We start from the raw sequence: 24,710 nt of genomic DNA, 5'->3' as shown, positions 1-24,710 counted from the left end.
CTATATATTTTCCAAAAAAAAGGAAAAAAATACGAGATTTGTTACCTTCATTTTTTTCAATTTATTTCCAAATTCCCCTCCGATTGAGGTAAACGCATTCCTCAGAGAAATGATTTTTTTTGCTACATATATGTATAAAATGAACATCCGTAGAACATATTTACAACAATTTCCTTTCGAAAAAAAAAAAACATAATATATGTAAAACCTCGACAAAATGCTGACTATTTATTATAACCCTTGGCTGTATATAGGTTTTTGTCCTTTATCACCCCGAATACATCATTTTCCATTTCGACGTGAAAAAATACAGCTTGACACGGGTCGAATGAATTCTCGTTGGAGAAAAAAAATCAATCGAACCTGTTAAATGGGCAAAAGGTGACCATAAAACGACTTGAATTTTTAAAAATTCAAAGGTCACAGTAGTCTTTTCATCGGAACACAGAACGCAAAATCAGATCCTGTTTCCAGATCTAAAACAATTCATTCCGTCGTTTTTCGAAAGAATATTGTGCGGTGGAGAGTTTGAGGGGGGGGGGGTCCAAGGAGTCGAAAAATATCGTGAAAATGTTTGTACACAATGCAAACATTTTTAACGATACCCAGTTAAGTAATTCATAGTAATATAAAATCATTTTTCCACTTCATGCCTCATTTCTTCAGGTGTCTCGATTAAATGCACTTGTTCTTCCTCTAATAATGGCATATAGAACTCATCTCGAGTTCGTGTTGTTGTGTTCACCTAGTCTCAGGTTTGAAGGGACTGAATTGCGAAAAATTTCCACAAAATAATGAGGGCTGATGAGAATCGAAGGAACGTGGAAAAAAACACATTCCAGCCGAAATTTGAGGTGATAAATGAATTTTGTGATTTAAAAAAAATCAGATTACAATTAAAACTGCGAAAAAATCAAAATTTTGTCATTATTTGACTCAGAAAGCTGAAATTCGAACTCCATTTTCAACCCCCCCCCCCCCTTATAATCAATAGGAAAACGGTTTCGAACAGTTTTGGAGCCTCCAGTAAATTTTTGAAAAATTTCAAATTTCACCAAATGAAGCTGTATAGCTAAAATTTACTTCACATCCTGATTTCAAAATAAGCCGAGTTGATTGGAAATAGGTTTCAAATCGTTCTGGAGCCTCCAGCTGTATACTTTGCAAGTTCTGTATTTTCGAAAAATACCGCAGAAAATGTCCAAAAACCAAAGCATGAGATTCTGAGCCGGCTGGGCCGAGACCACTATCGCAAAATGTGGGTCACTAACCAGCAATCAGCTCAAGAATTATACACACTGAAGTTGATTCGGGCATTTCAAAGAATTTTTTTGAAATCCTGGAATTCCCAAAATACGGCTGGAGACTCGAGAACGGCTTGAAACCATCTTCAATCGACTTAGCACGTTGAAATTAGGATTAAGGTTCTATTTTAACTACATGAAACATGTTGGATTAGATGTTAGACCTATGTATTGATAGATGTGATGAGTAAATAATAATTATTGTGACATTATTTTATGTCGTCTGTACTTTTTTTTGTGGTACATACATCTAGATAATTTTCAAATGATTAAAAATATCACATGAAGAATATTATCAAACCTAACAAATATTTTTTTCTTTGGATTCAGATTCTTTGGATTTAATTCACACAAAACCTAGTTCGTTCTCTATTTGCATTATTACGTTGGTTTTCCCAACAAACAAACAAAAACAAAAAACAAAACTAAAATCAAAATATTTTTCTAATAATCAACTCCGTTCCCTGATACATAATTATATGCGTATCTAATAGTCAATTACACGAGGACTTAGCCCGAGGAACGAGTATGGAGATTGGGCTGCGAAACAGCCAGGGGGCGGAGCCCCCTAGTAAATACATAAAATGAGACGACCATATCCCATGGTAATATCTCCGTCAGCTTCGGAGTCAAATTTTTCAGATTGTGAATCCCCTTCCCCAACAAGTCACGTTGGGGCAAGCACTCTTCTCATTCGAATAGACTTTTCCAAGTTTAAAAAAAAAGTCTAATAAAAATGTCATCGAGAGCTCAGCTCTCCTTTCCTCGCCTCCACGTGTACATTTCCATTTAAAAAAACATCGCTGCGAGTCATCATTCCTTGAATAAGTTACCAAAGAGGAGGCGAAGAAAGGTTAGTAACCATTAACTCGAGTAAACATCAAAACATAACACAACCAAACTACCTCTCTCGCGAACGTATCTACAAGTACGTATACTGTGGAAACATAAACTTGGGATCTTGTATCTTTTAATACGCCTAACGAACCCATAAAACCCATCAAACGACCGTACATTTAATAGAATATAAAAGGCCTAATTTCGCAAAGGGGAAAAAAATCCCTCTTCGGCGTCATCGATGACGCGGGGGCTGAGTTCAGTCTGGGCACCTATACCATACTTACGACTACTCGTAGTACAGGTAGAGGTAGGTACTTTAGGAAACATTAACAAATTTCCACCGTGTAACCACGAAATACACGTATATGTACCTAAAAGTTAACACGGACTGATGATATTATAAAAGCTCATGCACCTATACGCACGCATATAGAGCTATACGTATACTCGTCTGTAGCCTTTGCTTTCCCTCTCTCTGTTACATTTTCGCGCCATCTTTGTCTGCTGTATCGTATCCGGTAACAAAAAGCTACTTGATTCCCTCGTTAATTACAACCTTTTCGTAAAATTACCCGCTTCGTTTAGGAGGTTTATATAACCAAAATACCTACACACTCTACAGAGGTACTACGTACCTACGAGTATAAGCAGCATCGTATACCTTTACTCAGTCATTACGTAGTAGGTACAAATACACTTCACAGATGTACGCTCTCTCGCTCTATCTCTCTCTAATTCCAAAACGTAAATACTTCGCTATGGATGGGGGGTATTGCAACAAAGAAAGTAGCTTACGTTACCGCGTGGTGGAATTTTCCATTTCATCGTATTTCGACGAAGGATTATAATTAGCGAATATTTTTCTTCGAAATATACAACCGAATAATATACACAACAGCGAACCGAACGGATTAAATTTCCAACCACGAGTGCTGGAAAATCACGCAGAAAAATATCGATTTCGACACGAGCAGGCGAAATCAACACAGTAATCTCAGATTACGACATTTTCCCAATTCCAGCCATACAGAAAACGTGAAATTGATTAAAGGATGATTCGCATAATTACGTATTATCAAACGGCTAAATGATTATAAAATTGAAATTGATCTACCTTACTTATATTTTGGACGAAAATACGCGAACATCAGAGTTCCTTTCATCTCGACTCTAACAAGGCGATCGATGTATCACAAATACGATCCATTTACCAAATACTAACGAATTAATTACTTACTCAACGCGTGGTTCGTTTCATTAAATAATGCAAAATACGCATAAAACTAAAGAACGCGTCAAATATTCGTCGAATTAAAATTATTTCCACATCCACGTCACTAACAAATTTACAAAAGAACGAAATCAAAATCTGTCACTAAGGAACAGAGGTATTCGCAGCCAGCAATATGTGAAACTATCCAGAAGCTTCGATCACTTTGATAGCCAGCAATTTGTGAAATAATCCAGAAGCTTCGATCGTTTTCGTAACCAGTAATTTGTTTCGAAAAAAAGCAAAGCACGCTCTAAGGTGCGTTGCTTCATACCACGTTGAAGATGTCATTTCCTATTTTTTTGCTCCCTTCTGTACGAGAAGATAGGCAACATGTTTGACTTCATAATATGTACTCGGACGATTGTTATTGAAGGGGCAATTCTTACAGCTCGAGATATGCCCTATTATTCTGGAGCATAGGAAAAAATTCATCGATAACATGAATAATTGAATATTACGTGTGAAAAATAAATCAATCAATTACCCATTGATTAATCGATTCGATCGGGATGGAGAATGAAAAATTCGAACAGAAACAAAAAATGTGATTCAAATGAGATTTCTATTCAAATTTCAAACATTAGTCAGAAAGAAATCGAAAAAAATCAAAATGAGATCTTGAAAAATAAAACCCCATTATTATATATCTACATAATACCATAAATTAAACTTAGAAAAGAAACCACAAATCATAAAAAATCGAATCCAACACCAGAAGCGTCTACAAACAGGTGAAAAATACATCGTATAAAATATTAATTGAAAAAAAAACACATCATTTCAAAACACCAAAATCTGACAACTTTTTGCAATAAATCTGCAACAATTTTCAGAATTCCACAACAATTCAGCAGTTATCAGTGTTTCCCAAACCATACTATTTTGGTACAATTATTTATCATGTCACACATTTCAATTAATAATCAACCTCATTCTTGCAACGGTTTTTTTTCTCAACTTCGCAATCATTTTCTACGAGACCTAAAATAAATGCCAGCCAATTAACAGACCGATTTGCTCGACCTTGATTTGAAAAATGGCACGTCACACACCGAAGAGAAGAGAATACAAATGAGAAATCAACTGTACACTTCACGTGAAAAACATCGTTTGTCTCTTTGGGTTTGATTAATTCGCACTAAGCACGAAAAACCACGAAATTCGCGGAGCTTTGCTTTTTTTCACACGATAAAAATCAAGTATTCGTTGATTTTTTTCCGTTCATTTTACATAATGTAATGGACGGTTGGTTAAAAGGGGGGTGCAGGGGGAAATTATAATTTTCACGCGATATTTCGAATTTTTTCGAGTAAATTACTAAAAATGGGTACTCTCATTTTGAAAAGTTGCACAAATTTTACAAAAATGATTTTTTTTACAATCAACCAATAATGAGACAAAATGCTCAATTTTTCAAACGCACTTTCAACATTTTCACTTTGAAATTTGCAATAATTTGAGGTTTTTAACGAGAATTGTCATTTTTCTACGTATTTGAAATATTTGAGAACTTCCAAACTTCAGTTCATCGTATTAAACCTGAAAAAAATTACTTGTTTCAACATTTCAACACTGAAAAGCTATGTATAATTATGAAAAAACAGCGCCATACCAATAAAATGATTATTAATCAAGGGACAACATAGGTAGCACAAAAAATGTTTTTCTTTTTCAAAAAAAAAAGAACTGTTCAAGAATTAGACGACAAAAAAAAGCCAGCAAACAACAAAAGTACAAATCGATGGGAAAAATGATTTTGAAATAAAAAATATGCACCAGACTTTTTCAACACTTGAACCACATTCTACGTTATGTTTCCATATTTCAAGACTTTTACAGTGTTTGAAAAATTTCCAAGATTTCAATTTGTTTTCATAATACAATATTTTCAAATCCCTTTTCACAAAATTCAATTCTCATCGTCCATCTAGAATATACTCAGCTTTAGAGCGGATATTTTCTCTCATCCAAAACTCAATAAAATACATCCCTCAAGGAACAAATCTACCGATGAGCTGGACAAAAAGCAGAATTTTTTCTCAAATGTATCAATTTTAGGATGAAAAGGAGAAGAAAAATTAACATTTATCCAAGAGAATTTTTTTTCTATTTTTCAAGAAAACTAGAGAAAATTTGAATAAAGGAAATCTTGAAGTTTGATTGAAAAAATTATTAAAGAAAGGACTTTTTTTTAGTTGCAATTTTAGCAAAAAAGTAACACTTCGAGCAGGAAAATTTTTCGTATGTTTCAAGTGAAAAGCGAAGAGTGGGGATGCCGACCGGGGGGGGGGAGGAATTGCAGAATCAAAATTCATTCAAGTCAAAATTTTACATACTTTCGAAGAGAACAGTGAAAAAAAAAAATTTTCCAGTTCTGAAAAACGAAGAGAAATATTAACCACGTACTTTGGTGACCAAAAACGCATGACTTTTGACATTTCTGTCAAAAAAATCACGAATTTTTGGCAATTGGAGCCGGATAAGCAGAGCTGTTGAACACCTTGTTCCGGCTCTAAATCATTTTCTAGTTCAGCAGAGTGTCTGCGAATAAATTGCAAGAAGTTTACACAGGAATAGTGTTTTCAATATTCTAAATCATTTCTCGCTACGCAGAAACACATTCTCAAATTTTTGTAAAAATTTTCATATTTTATTTTACCAAAAAAAAATGCTCTACGTCTAGTATTTTAAAAAATTTCATTCATCTTTTCAACAAAACAGAATTTGAAAGCAATTTTCAATAAATTGTCGACAAAAGATGTAGGCCACGTGAATCCAATGCTCGATTTTTTTCAGAATTTTTCCGATTTCCAGCAGCATTTTGTCAAATGCACAAGTTTATAAGACTATCAGGCCTCACCGGACCTATATCAAGTTGAGATAACTACAGAGACAAACACGTGAACCAAAAACACGAAAAAAATCCACAAAGTTGTATTTTATACTTGGCTCAAAAATGTAAATCAAAAGAAAATAATTTCTCAAAATAAAATCAAAGGCCAAAATAATTGCACGATAATTCAATCTATCTCCTGTGTTAGAAATATTTATTACTCCCGAATATTCTCAGATTTGAATTTACTCATCATTTCAAACTGTATTCTAGAAATTTATCCGTTTCATCACCTCAGTCATTCAAACACCTGATTAAATTTCAAAAAAGTCTCCTCTTTCAATCGACGACTTTTCATATCATCCAAGTACGTGAAATCTGTTACTCCAACGCCTCCCTACTCTCACCACCTATTAAAACTATATAGAATATGAAAAAAAACTACATCAAACCTTCATCTGATCAATTAACAACAATACGAAACGTAAAAATCACACAAAAAAAAACAAAACAAACACTCGCCACAAACCGCGTAATTTTTCAAATTCAAAATACGAACACCACGCACGAAAAAAACGTGTACGACGCGAACACTCGCGAATTAGCCGCCAAAATACACGTAAAAAAAAACAGCCAAAATAAATGTGAAAAAAAATCGCAGCACACGATATCGTCTCGGCTAACAAGAGAGACACAGTAGTAGTAGGAAGAGCAACAAAAAAACCCCGCCAAACGAAACGCACGCTAGAGAACAAGTAACGTATTCAGCGGCCGCCGCGAAATACTCGAAAAGCTTTTAAAAGCTTTGACGAATAATGCAAAAAACTTTCTACCTATACTCGGCGGCGTGGCGCAAGCGCTTATAGCCATTCTCATCGTCGTCAGCAGTAGTGCCCACTTAACCATTTTTATCCGGTCGATATAGTGTGTAACGGATAAGCATATCTCGCATCATAAACATAAGCCTTTCACAAAATGATAATCATAATAATGATAAAAAATAATAATAGCGAGGGTAGGAAAGTAAAAAAAAAAAAAAAAACACAGCCGAGCCACCTTACTCGTCTCTTTCACTTTTATACGTCGACATCATCGTCGTCGTCGTCGCGAGCCAGCGAAACAACATCGCTCTATACCACCAGTGTGTACCTACACAAGAAAAAGCAGAAACTGAAAAACTATCTCACATACACACATACTACCACCAAATGAACTACTTTTCGTCGACGTTTTAAAGCCGATAAAGGTGTATAGCTTTTCTATGCGAAAGCTCTACTCTTCTCTTAAAGCTGCCTTTCCAAAAACTTCCATTTTTCTCCAGCTCCCTTCTTACTCTACGCATTTATCCTTTTTGGAAAACCAATTTCTCTCGAGGGTTTTCGTGTGTATGTACTTCGGCAGCATGGCATCGCACAGGCTTGTTTCTTTTTCTTTCTTTCGTTCATTCATTCATGTACAATACCACTTTGGGGCTAAATCCGAATACCCAGTTCCATAAACGTACCCATCAACGTGATCATCGGCCGTCCAAATTATTTTTCTATATCCTCGGCTTATATGTGCCCATTTTCTTCTACTCAGCTGCGACGTTTGCCATCCTATACATATACTTTCAAACAATTTACCAAAACTAAGTGAAAAAAAAAATTACCGTCGATTTGCTTTGCCACTGTGTGGTTCTTAGTACGCGGTTTTTTCTTTCCTGCTACCCCTTTTTTTTTTGCTCGGAGACACGAAGTTGACGACTACGACGATCGTAAAACAGAACGTGATTCTTGTTTACCGTACGTTCGGTACATATCATCGCCCTCTTCATCGTTGTGTCTCTCTTCGACACACGTAGGTACTCTATTATACATGGGTTTACCTACATATACCACTAAACGTATACTCTACGTTGCCATCTACGACTCCCTTCGATCCCCTCGTTCGGGGACCTTCGCAACGAGCGTTTTGTTTCACCTATATTTTCTAATGTACAATACAATGCGCTGTTTCGTGCATACAGGGTGTCCCAGTTTGCAGAATTTAGATCGACAAGTTGCCAGGGCTGTAGATAGGGGGAGGGCTAATGGGGCAATTTGCCCCGGCCTTCATTTTCTGAGAAAGCTTATGTAGGTATAATACGTACATTCAAAAATAAGAATCAACTTCTTTCATACTTTTTTCTGTTGAGAAAACAGATTAGGTAATTATACGTATTTTTGAATAATACCATCAAGAGTTCTCGGAATTCTTCTTATCTCTAAACTAAACACGAAATAAGGCAGGAGGAGCGGAGTTATTACTCCTACTGCGCTGCCGGGCGAGGTTGACAAAAGACGAAATGTGGTTTCCTTCAATTCCTAGAAATTGGCAATGCGATAAGGTTTTAAAAAAATACGTGTAAATAAAATACAAATAAACCTAGTCGAGTCTATTCTGTCTACGTGTGCTTCTCCTTAACAAGTTTACATATCAACATCTGATTTGTTCGGCACTTCGGTATTTTATGATATTTGGGATATGTATTCTTTCATTTGCGTATTTTCGTGATTTTTTATCAAAACGTGGAATCGCAACACAGAATGAGCAGGTGGTCTATTCTCGAAGTAGCAGATGAATTTCTCACGTCAAACATGAGGAATATTTTCCCTCAATGATTCGAGACAAATTAGAGAAACCTCGCCCCTTCCATCTACCTATGTACAACATGTCAGGAGGTGTAACTGGTCAAGAAAACTTCAATGAACTTTCTTCGAATTTTTTCAAACTCATATGGAAAAAATGGGGGGGCGGGGCGATTAGTCCTAGCATCGATTATCCATTCCATAGAACTTCAAGATAAATAGGGAATTTTTTTTGAAAATCGCTCCTAATGGCTAAATTGATTCATTTTGATTTTAAAAAAATGATGTCCTGAAAATGCAGCTCAAAAACTCGATTTTAATCAGTGCCCAAGGATCTTGTTTTTCACGAAGGTCAATATAGAGAATTATGGTAAACACAGTTCATTAACACGTAAGCCGTGAGGATTTTTACAATAGAACTAGAGATTCTTTCAGAATTAGGAGAGGGGCCCTTTCCTCTCCTAATTTTGAGGAATCTTCAGCTCCCTCAGTCATCAAAAAAAGAACAGTGCCCAAGGGTCCTTTTTTCACAAAGGTCAATATAAAGAATTAAGGGTAAAAACAGTTTTTTAACACGTAAGCCGTGAGGATTTTTACAAGAGAACTAGAGATTCTTTCAGAATTAGGAGAGGGGCCCTTTCCTCTCCTAATTTTGAGGAATCTTCAGCTCTCACAGTCATTCAAAAACATCCTTCTGGATTCAAAATGCATCTTACAGTGGAACATGTACACAAATATTTCAAGTATTTAAAGTAGATATTAAAATTTTTTGGATACCATGCTTCCGTACCTATGTTAATTATGGGATCAGTGGGACACGAATTAAAATCAATCTTTCGAGCTGGAGTTTTCAGAGTCTCATTTTTCTAGTTGAAATTAACTTGATTTGGCTATTTGGAGTGAACAAATTAGAATCTTCAAAAAAGAGTCACTCTGAATTAAAAACGATCAATTATCAATTGTACAGCAGCTGTTAAATTTCCTGAAACTTTTCGATTTTTTTATTTGTATAAAAAATAAGCAGCTGCTTCAGAAAATACGTATAACGATACCGGTCACTGCTCAAGTGCTTACACTACTCTTCGAATCACGAAGAATGTTCTTTAGAGGTTATGTTATCACTTATCATTATACACCGAATCAAGAGGAAGGCAGAAGAACACCCGGAGCAGCCACCTGTTCAGATGAAAAATTCATATAGTACGATTCGAGATTATTACCACGTGACTTCGACGACGCTGTCGAAAGCGAACATCGAGATGCCTGCTCTGCCAGAGTACTCGACACTTGGTTCATCAATAAAATCTTGGAATAAAAACAAATTAAAAAATTTGGAATTTTTTTTGTTCATTAGAGAAATACTCAAGTGTTGCGGAAATGAAATTCGGAAGAAAATTGTTTTTTTCTTTGGTAACATGAAGACAGCACTGATTAAAATGTTCTCAAAGTCGAAATTCAAGATGAGCATTTGAATTAAGATAATTATTCAATTGCGAATTCGACAAATTCGAAAATACCTATGACGGAATTTGTAGAAAAAATACGTACATTCGATCACGTTTCAAACATTACCGGGAGGGAGGGAAGAGTAATTGTCTCTTATCAAGCATTTGTGCACCTCGAAAACAGTATTTTTGGGGAGGGCAAAATTCCAACATTTCAAATTCCAATAACTTTGGGAAGTTCACCAATCAAGTATAAGTATCTAATCTATAATAAAAAAAAAAATTACAAAAAAGAAAATTAGCTCATTCGAAATCTTTTTCAACAACAATAAGAGCAATTCATATCTTACTGAACCCTCAGCAGTATCTACTTCATTCTTATCAATACAAAGATTTTCAAATAAATGAAAAAATGAATAAAAATTGCAGGCTGGAAGGGAATCGGGAGTAGGATACTTTTGGGGCATAAAACTGAGCTGTGCAGAGCTGGAAATTTTTCAGTATAATTTCCCAATTACCTAGCATTTAAGAAACAAAATTCCAAGGAAAATTATATGTTCGTTCATTTTGTAAAAAAAAAAATTATTCTCGCAACTAGAAGAAAAAAAAATAGGTTACCACTGACAAAATAGCTCATTTCCCGAAAATGTTCAGCTTTCTCTATATCAAATCACCAGAATATTCACGAACAGAATCTGTTCAATACATGAATACAAATAAATATAAGTTTAGAGATCAAAATTCTCTGGAAATTCTATTCCCAGCGAGAATTATCATCCGACATATTGAGTATCCGAATCTGTGTGGAGCTACGATCACGCCCTGAATTCAGATAAGCCCAAGAGCAATTTAATAACACTATAGTTTCAAAGTGAACAAATACGAGTACGTAAACATGCCTCAGCAACACGAAAGACTCAGACAGGTGTTTAAAAAAATTAAGAGGCTTCTTCGACAACAAGGCACTAACAATGCAAGATTTTCATCGATTTTTCGTAACATCTTACGCAAAATAGAGCTGGAATTCATCGATATTTACTTCAAAAAACTGCTCGAGCAAATCTGAAGGTATTTTTTCTTTTCAAAAAAAAATTCTCACACGATTAAAATCTCAATTTTTTCACTTCTAGCAATTACGATTCAAAAAGTAGTTGACTTCTCAAAGCGAGTAGGTACCTATGATACTACGTAGTACGTACATAATACTTTTCAAGCATCGAAGTTTCAGTTTTGATGATCATTAAAAATATTAAAACTACCGCAGGACTACTTTTAAAAAACAAGATTAGCGCTGCTTCATTTATAAGTTAGAACAAGGTAAAAGAATATAGCTCAAAAAGCAACGCAAAGCAACAGGGCTCGAAGTATCAAAGCACCATCACTTTCGATTCTATAAGTACATACTAAATTACCAATTAAACGAAAGCATAAAATGGCTATCAAAATATAGGTTTTACGTTACGATCAACGTCGAGCTTATTCCGTTAGATAGAACCAATATCCCCAATACTTGTTATGGAAACTCACATACGTGACATACCCTGTAACAGAAAAACGATAAAAATCAAAATTAAAATCATTCAGTACCTACTCACTGTTAAAGTAAATTACACGAACAAATTAACACAGACGCTACACATTATCGGATTCAAGTTCAAATTTTTTAGCTTCAAAAAATCACAAAAGACTTCGTCTTTCATAAAGGAATTTGCAACCAACCATTTTTAAAACGATCCAATTTGAACGATTATTTCATCATTATGAACCAATCGTCTTGTTGTAGTCTTTGTTTCGTTTTTGTTGTTGGTTAGTGTTGATGGTTTTTTCAATTTTCAAAGATTCGTATCCTTGAATTTTTTAAATCGTTTTCGTTTTTTGAAGCTTAAAAAAATTCATACCTAAATTCAAAATTTCAACAAATGAACGATTAGTCGAGTAATACTCACTCACATGAAAAATAAATAGCTTAAACAAAACAAAAACAAACTTCAAATTTCAAGTTTGGAACTTTGAAGATGGAAAAAATTAATCAGTTTAAAATTTACACCTGAAACGAATGAAAAGATTCAGAGTTTGGAACTACGAAAATTGAAAAAATTACAAATTATTTAAAACAACCAATACGACAAAATAATTTGAACCAACAAACTATTTTTTTATTAATTTTTTTTCAATTGTACTTCATCTACCTGTGAGCTGTCAAACAAAATAAAATCTCAAATTCCGTAATTTTTTCACCCAAAAAAAAAAAAGGAACAACAATAATCTGCGATCTGCGATGATTTAGAGTGTTCTCAATATTAAAGTTCCTATAAAATCAAAGATGACCGAGTATTAAAACCATACGATTTTTTTCAAATTTTCAATCGTACCAACTTTCGATTGGAGCTTAATAACTGATTTTTAGTCATTGAAAATTGTATTATACAAATACATATTTAGGTCCATTAAAAAATTCACTGTCCAGTTATCTGAAGTTGGCTACCTCGCTGAACTAAATTGGGATACCTTGAACATTCTTCTCTCACAATCCCTCTTTTCTCCATTCAACGAACCATTTTCCTTCTTGTTTACGAGCAATCTTAATTTCATTACCGCTACAGTGGCCTACATGAACCTAAAAACTCACCCACACACCTTTACCTACTCACCAATGCCGATCCACATAAAATAATTCGCAACAACGATGCATCGATGCACTTCGCTTTCCATTCCAACCAAAGCGAATGTACCAATATACATAGAAACACCAAACACGATGCAATTTCCCCCATCACTATTCCCCTTTCCCTCAGCTGATCCGCTGGTCAACCCCAATTACGTTTATGAATTCGGGTACCTACGTATAAAAGGGAATAGCTTCTACGCGGCTTAATTAATCGAACCGACGCAATCGGTTTTTGATAAATTTATCGTCCCTCTTCCTCGTCGTGTTGTTTTAATTACCTACCCAACTCTGTAATGGGCGAAAGTCAACTGCAATTTGGCGAGGTATAAGGCAACCTTCGGTGCAATTTTTTCCGCTTGTTAATTCGCGCGTTTACTTTTTTAGCCACCCTGCTGTTGTTTCTCCCGTTAGGTTTTCCTCTTTTTTATTTCATTTTATTTTTTCCCCACCAGAGACGAACGAACGAAGCGAAAAAATATATTAAAAAAGGTTTATCGTTGCGTTCAATTTAATCGTAATCGAACCGTAACTTTGGCTACGAATGCGAATTGCGAACCACGATACGACGGAAGAGCACGGTGAATTTTATCCTGTCGAGTGTCCATATTAATGTTGAAAACCGACTGGAATTGAAAAAAACTGAGATGAATAATTCGATTGGACAGGTTGATCATTTTGCTGGGTTCGAAGTTCAAAATTTTGTCGATGATAAAGATATTCATTTCGAAATTTCTAACACGAAGAGAGAGTATAGGGGTACATATTTTAGATTTCAATTAATGAGAAAAATTGCTCGTGAGAATGCTGAAGTCTGAATAAAATATACATAGAAAAACGATCAATTCACAATAAAGAATTTACGTACTTTCTGAACAACCCGGAGACTGGTAAGTTGAGTTCGTCGCCGAAGAAATATCGCAATAACTCCAAAAATGAGGAAACATACGAGTAATTTAAACTAAGCACGTAGAAAGTTGAAATCCTAGAACAAGAATAAAACAACCACAAAGTATAAGATTACATTGAAAAAATACGAAGGCAGCAAATCGTATAAGCTAATGTAAGGCCCATGGAAAGGTCTACCAAGATACATAGAACGGGTCAAAAAATACATATCGTAAGGAATACAGCACATTACCAATTTATACCTACTCATCATTTGAAATGATTTCGTCGAAAGTGAATTTTGAACATCGCTGCATCGTCTTTATTATACTCGTACGTTCATTTATTCTTCACAAAAAATGGAAGCCAAAAAAAATGCATAAATATTTATGTAGTTTGCGGAAACATAATGCGAAAAAATGAGCATCCATTACGTACCCAATTACTGGGCCATCTTTCCTACATACGTAGAGACGATTTTTCATATCATTCTAACCAAATACATATGTACAAGTATCTTTATCCAGGTATCAAGATAAAATATGCAAACCTATTGTACTCTCAAGGAGGAAAAAAATCTTGGAATGTGCTGTACCGAATTAATCTCTCTACTTTGTAGTCGAAATAACATACATCGTAATACGTATCATTTAAATGAAGAAATAATAAAGAAATCGAGATAAATTTCTTAATTAACACAACACAAGTTGAATCATCCATTGATCAGCTTTCTTCTTGATACAATTTCCAATCGATGATTTTGATGATAGATAAATACATAGTTACACCTAACGAGAAAAACGAGCCAAGTATCGTAACAAATTAAAAATATAAATTTCGTAATGCATCCAATGCTTTGAATCAGTAGTAGATAGACTAATAAAAAACGTGAACATTGAAATCAGCTGATAAGTCGTGAGAAAATAAGTTGCTGGACGAAGAATGTTGTTCAATAAACAAGCAGAACAAAAGCAGGACTATAGAGCAGAGTAGTATTTTTTTAAGACCAGATTAATTGAAGTATTCTCAAAGAAAACGAGAAAACTTGAAACGAATTAAAAATTGTGAACAAAAATACGAGTACATTTGCATTTTTAAAAAAATAGAATTTTTCTACAATTTGGTTACAAAAAAACACAGCATTCTTCTACAGGAGATCTTGAAAAAAAAACGAGTCTTTCAGCAGGAAAGTGTTTGAATGTTTCAATTTTAAAAGACAGAGGGAGAAGGAAGAGGGGGTTCTCAAAAATACATTCAAGTCAATATTTGTCCTTTACATTCAATAAAACCCACAAAAAAATACACCAAAAATCAAAATTCTGAAAATGAAACGAAATATGTAAATATAGATTGATTTAGACGTTTCATTTTTAAAAAATAATCAATTTTAGCAAAAAAAAAACAGAATTTCCCGGTGATTTTAGCAGAAAATGAAGGCTTTGCAATTAGGGCTTTAACTAAGATATTATCAAACCGTCAATTTCAAAGGACTGGTGAGGAGAGGGGGAGGGTTCCGAACGAGTCAACATTTATTCAAGTCAATACTTTTATCGTTATTGGGAGAAAAAAAAACATGAAAAAAATCAACAAAATTTCAAAGAAAAAAGCGAACAGATCAACAAACAATGTTAAAAAACGACTCCTAAAAAAAAATTGAGAGAAGCGTGAGGAAGTGGGTTAGGGGTGAAATTAATTCGAATGGTACATTTAAATTTTCAAGGAGATCTAGAAGAAATTAAGCAAAATGTGAAATCATGAAAGTAAAAGCAAATGAAAAAGTTTGAATTTTGATGGAAAATGAAATGGGAAAAACCAACACTATTCAATAATTTTGACAAGAAAAAAAAGTCTCTCAGCGAAAATTTTAATAAATGTTTCATTCAAGTGGGATGGGGAGGGGAGGCTTTCAGGTCAATTGAAGTCGATATATTAATCCATTTCAATAAAAATCAGAAGAAATGAGCAAAAATTCGGAACCATAAAAATAAAACTGAATGCGGAGCTTACAATTAGCATAAAAAATTTCAAAGTTCTACTTGAAAAAACGGATTTTTTTGCAATTTTATTGGCAAATAATTTTTGTAGATAGGTATTCAAATTGGAGTGAAAGAAATGGGAATTTTGGGTGAAAGCAGAACTGAACAAGTGGACGGAAAATTTTAGAGCCTGTTGAACGAAAAAAAGGAACGAAAACTAGATTTTTTTGTAATTAATTAAGGCAAAAAAACATGAAAAAAAAGCAGAACTTCCAATACGAAATTTGGATTTTTTAATTTGGCAGGAGAATGAAAAATTATTCAAGTGAAAATTTTTATATTTCAAACGAAACCTTGAAAAAAAAATCAAGAAAACTTCAATATTCTGAAGGAAAGAGCAAATAGTTGATTAGAAAATCTAAAATTTTCGATCGAAATCGAAAAAAAATTGAAAAAAACAAAACTTTTTTTTTGCGAAATTTTGATTAAAAAACAAAACCTTCACAATTTTGAAAAAATGCTCAACACTTTTTTTCGTAATTTCAGAAAAACAGCATAAACTATTAGGTATCTGCAAAAAGAGGACTTCCAACACGAACTTTTATTAGATGATGTAATTTGGCAGGAGAGGAGACCTCGAATAAAAAATAATTCAAGTCCAAATTTTCCCATTATTAATGAAACCCGAAAAATTTGTTTAAAAATTCAATAAACAATTTGAAATTTTGATCGAAATCAAAAAAACAGAACTTTTCTTTAAGCAATTTTATGAAAAAACAAAACCCTCTCCATTTCAGAAAAAAGCTTAACTTTTTGCAAATATAGAACAAAAGTATGAAAAGCACGACTTTTACGATATCCTGAGACGATTAAGAAAACTACGACTACCGTGTGAATAAAACGAGTTATCTCGATCAAGATCTCAACAGAGGAGAAGAAATTCCTCATCTCGAATATCAAAAAAAAAGTAACTTAGATAAAAAAGATATCGACATTTTTCCATATAATTAAGACGTTTCCTCAATAATACATATACTCGTAGATCCTCAGCTTCGAAGAAATAAAACTATCAGAAACGACATTCAAGGATAATACTGATACTCGAAGCATTATTCATCATCATAAAGACCACAGATAGATAATTCCGGCTGCAAAAATTCTGAGACACGAATATCTAGATGAAGCTACGAATAACATTACAAGAATAAATTTCAATGAAGTTATTTCATCAATTAATCGGATGCAAATGAAGCGTACCTAGAAATCATCTACTAATGATAAAAATTGAAAACTCAATCTCGATAAAAAAAGACACGTATCGAAGATACAGAGCATTTTCAATAAAAAGTTGGCGGTGAACGTCAGTTCGTAGGTGCTACCGATGCATAAAATCAACTTTTTTACTGGAGTGTGTTTGTTTGATAAGTGTCGTTGATTTTAAATTCGAAATGAAGACCGCTCTAGTATTGGTAAGTTATTTTACCCTACTCACTTATTTTCACTAAATTACGTACTCGAATTCAAATTTCACTAAAAGCAAATTCAAAAAATAACTGTAAATTTAGAATAAAATTATTCATCGTAGTAATTTACGTGATTTTTTTCCAGATATCGTTAAGTTCCCTCTATCTTATAAATGCCGCACCGATTAAACGAACCAGAGGTTCGAGAACAAGCACACCTCCGCCAACCACAGAAGCTGGTTTCATCGCGAAATACTTTCATTTACCCGAATTCCTGAAATTCTCGTCGCAGAACAAATACACAACCGAACAACCGATAAATACGGTAGAACTGCCGCAGAGATCACGATTAGGCAAGATCTTCGACTCGATTAACGTATTTAAAAAATCAAAACCATCCGACGAGCCTTACCTTAGAGCGTATATCCAGCCGAATGGCACATACAAATGGTACTTCGTGTACCCTGGACAAATGTTGTATCCGGCACCGGATCAATTTTCGTTAGATGCTCTACAGAAGACGACACCACCGACTACGACACCGACGACGACTACTACGACGACAACCGCACGGCCATCCGAAGACGACACACCGAAACCGCTGTATCCTCTAATGGGTAAAATAGAATTCGTTAAAAATGAAACCGAACCGAAAGAAAACGAATGGGCTATTACCATCTCTGATTCAGGTCCCATATTCCAACCATTTGGTGAGATTCGACCACCGTTCGACGAACCGTTACTGCAGCAGTTCCATCAAGACGACGACGATCAGCCACCGCAGGACGAAGAACCTGAAGAAGAAAACGAGTCGGTTACCAGACGTAAACGTAAACAATCTAGAACGGAAAAACCAGTAGAAGAGGAAGAATCACCGGAGCAACAAGCAGACGAAGAACCGGCCGATGAACAGCAAGAAAATACACCGGAGGATGCGGCTGAATACGATAACGCTGAAGGTGAAGGTGAACCCGAACAAAACGACAACGAAGCTTCAGCTGATGAAAATACTCAGGATGATGTGCCCGAAGAAGACGAACAGGCGGCCGATGACGAAGATCAGGCGGCAGATGATGACGAAGATGCTACCACCGAAGAAGCTCCGGTGACCAAAGCTAAGAAGCGACAGTAAATTAACCCTTTAAATTAAATTAAAATGTACTCACCTCGCGATTCATGAATATTTCCAATCATACTTCGTACGAAAGGCGTACGTACTGTAAAATATAATGTGCTTTTAAATACCGAACCGAACGAATAATACAAGACGACAGATGAGCGCGGCAAACTAGAATGATGCAGCAAGAAGAAGAAAGAAGAATGAAAATGGAATGATTTCAAAATGGCGATCGGTTTCTTCTAGAACAATTTCCAGACTTCCAGAGTTGTTTTTTAACGGTTGCCTGCGGTGGGGTGACATCGTAAAATCAGTGTGACCACATTGAATGATTTTTAAACGTTTTTTATTTTTTTAAGATTTTTTTTTCGATTTTTAGTTTTATTCGAACTTTATAATAAAGGAAAGGATTTTTATTTTAATAATTTCTTTGAAGAATGAATTTTTTTCAACGATTTCAATTTCCAGTTCGGTTTCAGTTGATCAATTTTTTAATTAATTTTGATTTTGTTTCAACGATATCGATCAAAAAAGATGATGTTCTTCGACTCTTCCGTTTCAAGTTCTCAACGAGATTAATTCATTTGGTTTTGGTTTGTTTGTTTGTCCAGCTCCATTACTAGACACTAGATCGTAATTTCAACACACCCACCGTAGGTTATTTACAATAAAATAAATGCCAACCGAATACTGAATAATAACATCGATGAAAATCATTTTATTCGACTAAAATTACGAACTGTACGTCAAACTCGCAAAATAACAATTCTCGAACATTAAGTTTGATGAAAAAGGACATGTGAAAATTTCATCATCAAAAATACAATTAGGTATATAAGTTGATCAAATCTTAAAGAAACAAATTAAATGCAATACACAATAAAACTTCCGGAGTTCCGGTATAGTAATTTAAATTCCGACTCGAAACGCTTATAACATAACATCGAAGCATACCTAATCGATTTCTAAGAAAAAGTGAAAAAATGCACCATACCCACCACTCAAACATATTTTTAAATACGTATATTGAGTGCTATTCTGTACCAAAATCCTCGAGGATATTTTCAAGACGGATCATAAAAAAAAATAATACGATAACATTTGAAATTTGAAATTTTAACGAACAACTCGAAGGAAACCTTTCACTTTCATTACACTCAGAAACCGATTAAACAACTTATTAATATTACAGATAAGAGGTAATACAATTTTACGAAATCAATCGCGTGCTATAGTATAATAAGTAACGATAATAGTAGCAATAATGATAATACAAAATGATCCGGCAAGATGGGAAATACACACAAGTTGAAAATAATCTACCTAATTAATTTATTGTATCAAGAAACCCGTCTCCGCGTTTGAGAGATCAAAATAGGTAATAGGGTAAGTGCAGCACACATAAAAACATTTTAAAAAATGATTATTATTACGAGTAAATTTGGCGAAATAGCAAATAATAACACACAGTCTTCTAAGAATAAAAATAGTAGTACAAATATTCAAAATAAAAAAATTCGGATAACTCAGTCATCACACGCGCTGAATTTCCATCATTTACCGACAACGTAAGGGAACCACGTCCACTATATCCAGCGTCGCGTCTAGCGGCATTCGGGAACAACGTGTAAAGAAGCAGTATTAGAATGATGGGAAATGGTCGGCGAAAGCAACGCTTTAAATTCGCTCGGCTTTGATAATAACGACGAAGGTTGATTAAAATTAACCGAAATAGTAACAGGGTGTAGAACCATAGGAGGGAATCCATTTATCGTACCGTAATCGTTATTCAATTCGGTTAAAAATGGCGTAAGAAGATTACTATCTATGGATAAAGGTATATAGAAAGCTCCTTTAGCATGCAGGGCGAAAATAGGCACCGGTTTAGAAGCTATGGAGTAATGATGGTCGATATGTTTGACCTCTTTTAGAGGTGATGGAACGGATGAATTGTCGCTCTCGTTTATGTACTCGGTTTTACGTTTCGTCCCGTTGACTACGATCGGCGAAGGTGGTGATTTATCTTCTCTTAAAGTTACAACGTTCGAGGTTTCGATATTGTAATTTAAATTCGACAGCTCGGCGCTGAAACGTTCTTTGATGTAGTTCTTGAACTTGTATAAGGATCCGTTCGAAGATGATCCGTCTGAGTGACTCGACTCGACAGAAGATAACCGTCCACGTTCGGGTGTTGACTGTAAAAAGAAACAAATTGTCAGTTGAATTGAATTTCGATTAGCGAACCATGTACGAGTATCTAGCTAGATTGATAGATTTGTAATTCGAAATTGATTTGATACTCACGTGTCGTATGATGTTGGGTCTTATAGCAGTAGAGTACAATGAATTCAAATGCGGTCCCACCAACATTTCTCTAAGCTGACTAGTACCGTGTACGCTTTCGTTTGATGAATTCTCATCAACATGGGCTACTGAAGGGGCCGAGTTAGGTCTACATTCGTTAAGACTATGTTCCTTGGCGACGCTAATACTGCTCGAATGGTAACTGTTCACCTTCGGCTCGAAAGTATTTGGCAAGGCGGGATTTTCCAATTGACGATAGACTACTTTACCTTCTGTAAAAATTAAAATCATTATATTTGTAATTAGTGATAATTTGATCGAATTAAACTAAAATGAAATCATGGCGTATAAATTAATTGCTCCTTCAAAACATCAAGTTATGTGATTCATTCTACATACACGTTTACATTAAAAGCAAACGAGACGCAGTCAGCTGACATGTGAGTTATCTTATCTCGTAGACTTATGAATGAGAACTGACAAACTGAATTTCTCTTCAGCCTCCTGAAGGCAAGAAGAATGAAAAGAATACGCAACCGTTGGAGAAATTCCAATTTTTTTTTTCGAAAAATTATTGTTTTGGAGACTTAGGATGAGTCAAATAACAAAATTAAACTTCTCCTTCTCCCACCAAACATATATTTCTTTATTTCTCAAAAACTTTAGACCAATTTAAAATATAACAGAGATCGAGCTGAATTGAAAAGTCTTGAGTAGATTTTCAGATTTTCCAGCTTTGGAAAAATTCAATAAAGCATTCGTGATCCTATTGACCAGTTCGAGTTCAGTTTTCTAAAATTCATATTTTTCTCTAAAAACCAAATTAAAAAAATTAAATAAACGAAAAAACGAAAAATTTCATATTTGTCTGATGTTGGAAGCTTTTAAGCTCATTTTCAACCAAATCGGGCCAAAAATGAAATCAAAAACTCCGATTTCACTCATTTTTTTGACAGTTCATATCTCAAGGCTGTTTACACTTGAAGCAAAGCTGTTGACGGGAATTTATGCAGAATACCTGGATTAAAAATTCAAAATGAATACTAAAAATTGATACCTAAGCTAAAAATTGAAATTTCATCATGAAACTTCAAGTTTCCACAGCGATTGCAAAAGTACTTGGAGCTTTATATTCAATTAATTTTTTTTTTCAAAAAAAAAAGGTAACCGGAGTAACCAAAACAGTCGGAAAAGGTAACCAAAAATTGACCAAAAATGTAAGGAACAAAACAATCATGTTGATATAGAAAAAAATCACCATAAAAAACCTAATCAAGACTTCGACAATTTGTTTGGGGGAAAAATTTTTTTTGGTAATTTATTGGTAAAAAAAAACGATATTTGAAGGCAACATTTGTAAAAAAAAGTTAGATTATTTCTGGCTATTTTTAGCAGAAAAGTGACAAATTTGGCAATTTATGGTAAGAAAAATGAGATTTGGACATGATTTTTTTTTTTTTAAACGAGACTTCCTGATTTTTTCCAGAGGGAGGGGGAGAGAGGGGATGCTGACAATTCTAGCAAGAGACAGAGCTTTATACAGTAATTTTTGACAAAAAAGTTGAAAAAGTGAACACATTGGGCAACTTTGCTTCAAAAGTACTCGTAAGGTTTTGACAGTTCGCAACATTTTGATAAAATGAGATTTTTTGGTCGAAAAAGTGAAAATTTTCAACAATTTGTGACAAAAAACGAAACTTTGACAATTTTAGCGAAGGACTGGGCACTGGGCTGCATAAAAGCGCCACTTTTGAACAATTTTTGGATGTTTTTTTTTGCAAACAAACTTAGTTTTACGCGATTTTTGCCAAAAGAGAGATTTTTTATTTGGCCACTTCGACAAAATGTGAAACTTTTTGCCATTTAGGCAGGAGCTGGGCTTTTTAGCAATTTTGCTTAACAAAAAAGCAAAGCTAAGTATTATTGGAAATTTGTGTTGAAAAAATGAAATTTTTGACGATTTCTGACCAAAATGACTGAAAAGAGAGAAAAGCAAGTTTTTAAGCGAAACTTTTTGCAGTTTTCATCGAAGAAGTGAAACTTTTTAAAAAATTTATTCGTAAAAAACAGGACTTTTTGGCAATTTTTGGCAAAAAGCAAGACTTTTTTCCGATTTATTACAAAAGTCAAAACTTTCAAGAAATTTTTGAATAAAAATAACTGGCTTTTTTTTTAGAAACAGAACAATTTTAATTAATTTTGAGGAAAAAAAGAACTTATTGGAAATTTTTGTAAAAAAGGGAAAATTTCTCGAAAATGTTAGCAAAAATTAGGTATTTTTGTCAATTTTTTTACAATTTTAGGTAAAATCATTGTAAAAAATATTTTTTTGGCAATTTCTGGCCAAAAGTGAGTCTGTAACCGAGTAAAAACCCTGTAAAAATCAGAGACCACCATTTTGAAAATTTGAAAAGAATTACATTGTAGACACTTTTATGTTTTTATTTTTTGTTTTTTTTTTAACAGCTCAACTTTTAAAATGGGATGTCAATGCCTTTCCTTGAGGCTTACAAGGGTCTGCAATTTTGATTAAAATCAAAAAAAAAAAATCAAAGTGGAGGGTCCTAATGAATTTTCACAAATCCGAATATGCTGAGTTCAAATATCACAATACTGAGCAGTTTGAAAAATTCTCAGAACGCCAATTTTAACATTTATTGAGCTTGATCGGTTAATTCCAAACAAATATTATAATTTTTTCGACTCTTCTTCTATAATTTGAATAATATTTTTTTTTTCAATTTTTATAATTATTTCGATAAGTTTTGAGGGTTTTGATACAATTTGACATCAACTTTTAATATAAGTTACATATTTTCATCAATTTAATCAATGTAATGTTTACGTTGCAGAATTTTCCTATAAAGTCAGAAATTTAATCTGTTTTGGGCGAAAAAATCCTGGGTAGGGTGTTTGTCATATCAATGATTAACTTTGAATACTTTGATGAAGATTTTACCGACAAAATTTTCGAATGGAACTGTTCAATTTTGATTTAAATTTACTCAACGTTAAAATAAAAAAATCACCTAACTTATCAAATTACAATAACATAAAAATTTTACACACGACTCCAAAAAAAAAAGAAATGATTCGCAAAATCATACAATCATGTCATGTCTCATTTTTGAGAAAATTTTTTTCAAAATACTCGTAATAAATAAGCTACTTACTAAAACTACAATCGAAAAATTTTAGTTCGAACTCGAAAATATATTCCAACAATATGCCAATAGTAATTTTTATAATATAACCAACCTTGATGACTAATTTTATCGAAATATTTCTCCAAATGACTCATCAGCTTGACACACAACGCATCAGACGGGTAAAATCCTTCAACCTCGACCAGAAAATGCATAGTTTCCGCCAAACAGTCTTGATATCCGATTTTGTAATCATCTCGAAACACCATCTCAGCATCCTGAGCTCCAGCCTCGTTCACGTACTGCGTATCGGTAACCATAACCTGATGCTCGTTATCTACTTTAATTTCGCAAGTTTCTGAAAAAATTACAAAAAATTTGATCAGAGAGGAAAAGAAGAGAAGAACAATGCATTTTAACCGAGTCTAAATCACGGTTTGAGAAACGTGTCTTTAAATTGCACAACATTATTATTGAAAAGTAAACGTTTCTTATCGAATAGAATACTGTATGTACAAGATGATTAAAAATACGTACAAGCATAATAATGAAATCACAACAGCCAAATAGGTAATCAAAGTTCATTAACGTCACTATATACTCGCAGTCGCGTTAAATTAAAAAGAATGCCATTATCGTAAACATGCGGCCAGTGTAATTAGCCATTCTATACGATTTGTGTTACAATTGTAATTTTATAACTATAGTTGTTTTTTTTTTTTGTTTTTTTTTGGAAGTTCTGTTTAAATACCGAGTCAAGTTTCAAGTCGATCAATTTATAAAATAACCGAAAATTATGCAAAAATAAATTCACCCTTCCCTCATCCTTCTTCAAGAAAGCGAATTA

General features: G+C 34.0%; 3 protein-coding genes across 8 annotated transcripts in view; 1 reads left to right on the top strand and 2 right to left on the bottom strand.

Moving 5' to 3' along the window:
* Nucleotides 1–7,041, bottom strand: part of LOC135833157 (neuroglobin-like) — a 255,048-nt gene extending 248,007 nt beyond the window's left edge. The window contains exon 1 of the mRNA XM_065346856.1: nt 6,703–7,041. The gene's annotated coding sequence lies outside the window, so the exon portion shown is untranslated. The remainder of the gene's footprint in view (nt 1–6,702) is intronic.
* A 10,101-nt stretch (nt 7,042–17,142) lies between these two features.
* Nucleotides 17,143–18,838, top strand: LOC135833076 (transcription initiation factor TFIID subunit 11-like). Its single transcript, XM_065346733.1, has 2 exons — nt 17,143–17,302; nt 17,442–18,838. The coding sequence occupies exons 1-2, from the start codon at nt 17,282–17,284 to the stop codon at nt 18,426–18,428; spliced, it is 1,008 nt and encodes a 335-aa protein (XP_065202805.1). The 5' UTR covers nt 17,143–17,281; the 3' UTR covers nt 18,429–18,838.
* A 263-nt stretch (nt 18,839–19,101) lies between these two features.
* cwo (transcription factor cwo) overlaps nt 19,102–24,710 on the bottom strand; it is a 40,201-nt gene continuing 34,592 nt past the window's right edge. For all 6 annotated transcript variants that reach the window (XM_065346210.1, XM_065346289.1, XM_065346614.1 and 3 more), the window contains 3 exons: nt 23,976–24,221; nt 20,718–20,989; nt 19,102–20,608 (listed from right to left, as the gene is read on the bottom strand). In XM_065346210.1, coding sequence (XP_065202282.1) covers nt 20,018–20,608; nt 20,718–20,989; nt 23,976–24,221 — 1,109 coding nt within the window. In that variant the 3' untranslated portion in view covers nt 19,102–20,017. The remainder of the gene's footprint in view (nt 20,609–20,717; nt 20,990–23,975; nt 24,222–24,710) is intronic.

Source organism: Planococcus citri, chromosome 1 (assembly GCF_950023065.1).
Source record: "Planococcus citri chromosome 1, ihPlaCitr1.1, whole genome shotgun sequence".
NCBI classification, from domain to species: domain Eukaryota; kingdom Metazoa; phylum Arthropoda; class Insecta; order Hemiptera; family Pseudococcidae; genus Planococcus; species Planococcus citri.
Note: the sequence above shows the minus strand (reverse complement) of the source record. Positions and strands in the feature narration are given on the sequence as shown.

What these genes read in the sequence shown, in the direction of transcription:
- LOC135833076 (XM_065346733.1), top strand. Translation starts at nt 17,282, where the DNA reads ATGAAGACCGCTCTAGTATTG. An exon ending in TGAAGACCGCTCTAGTATTG is followed by an intron (nt 17,303 to 17,441) that starts GTAAGTTATTTT and finishes ATTTTTTTCCAG; the next exon opens with ATATCGTTAAGTTCCCTCTA.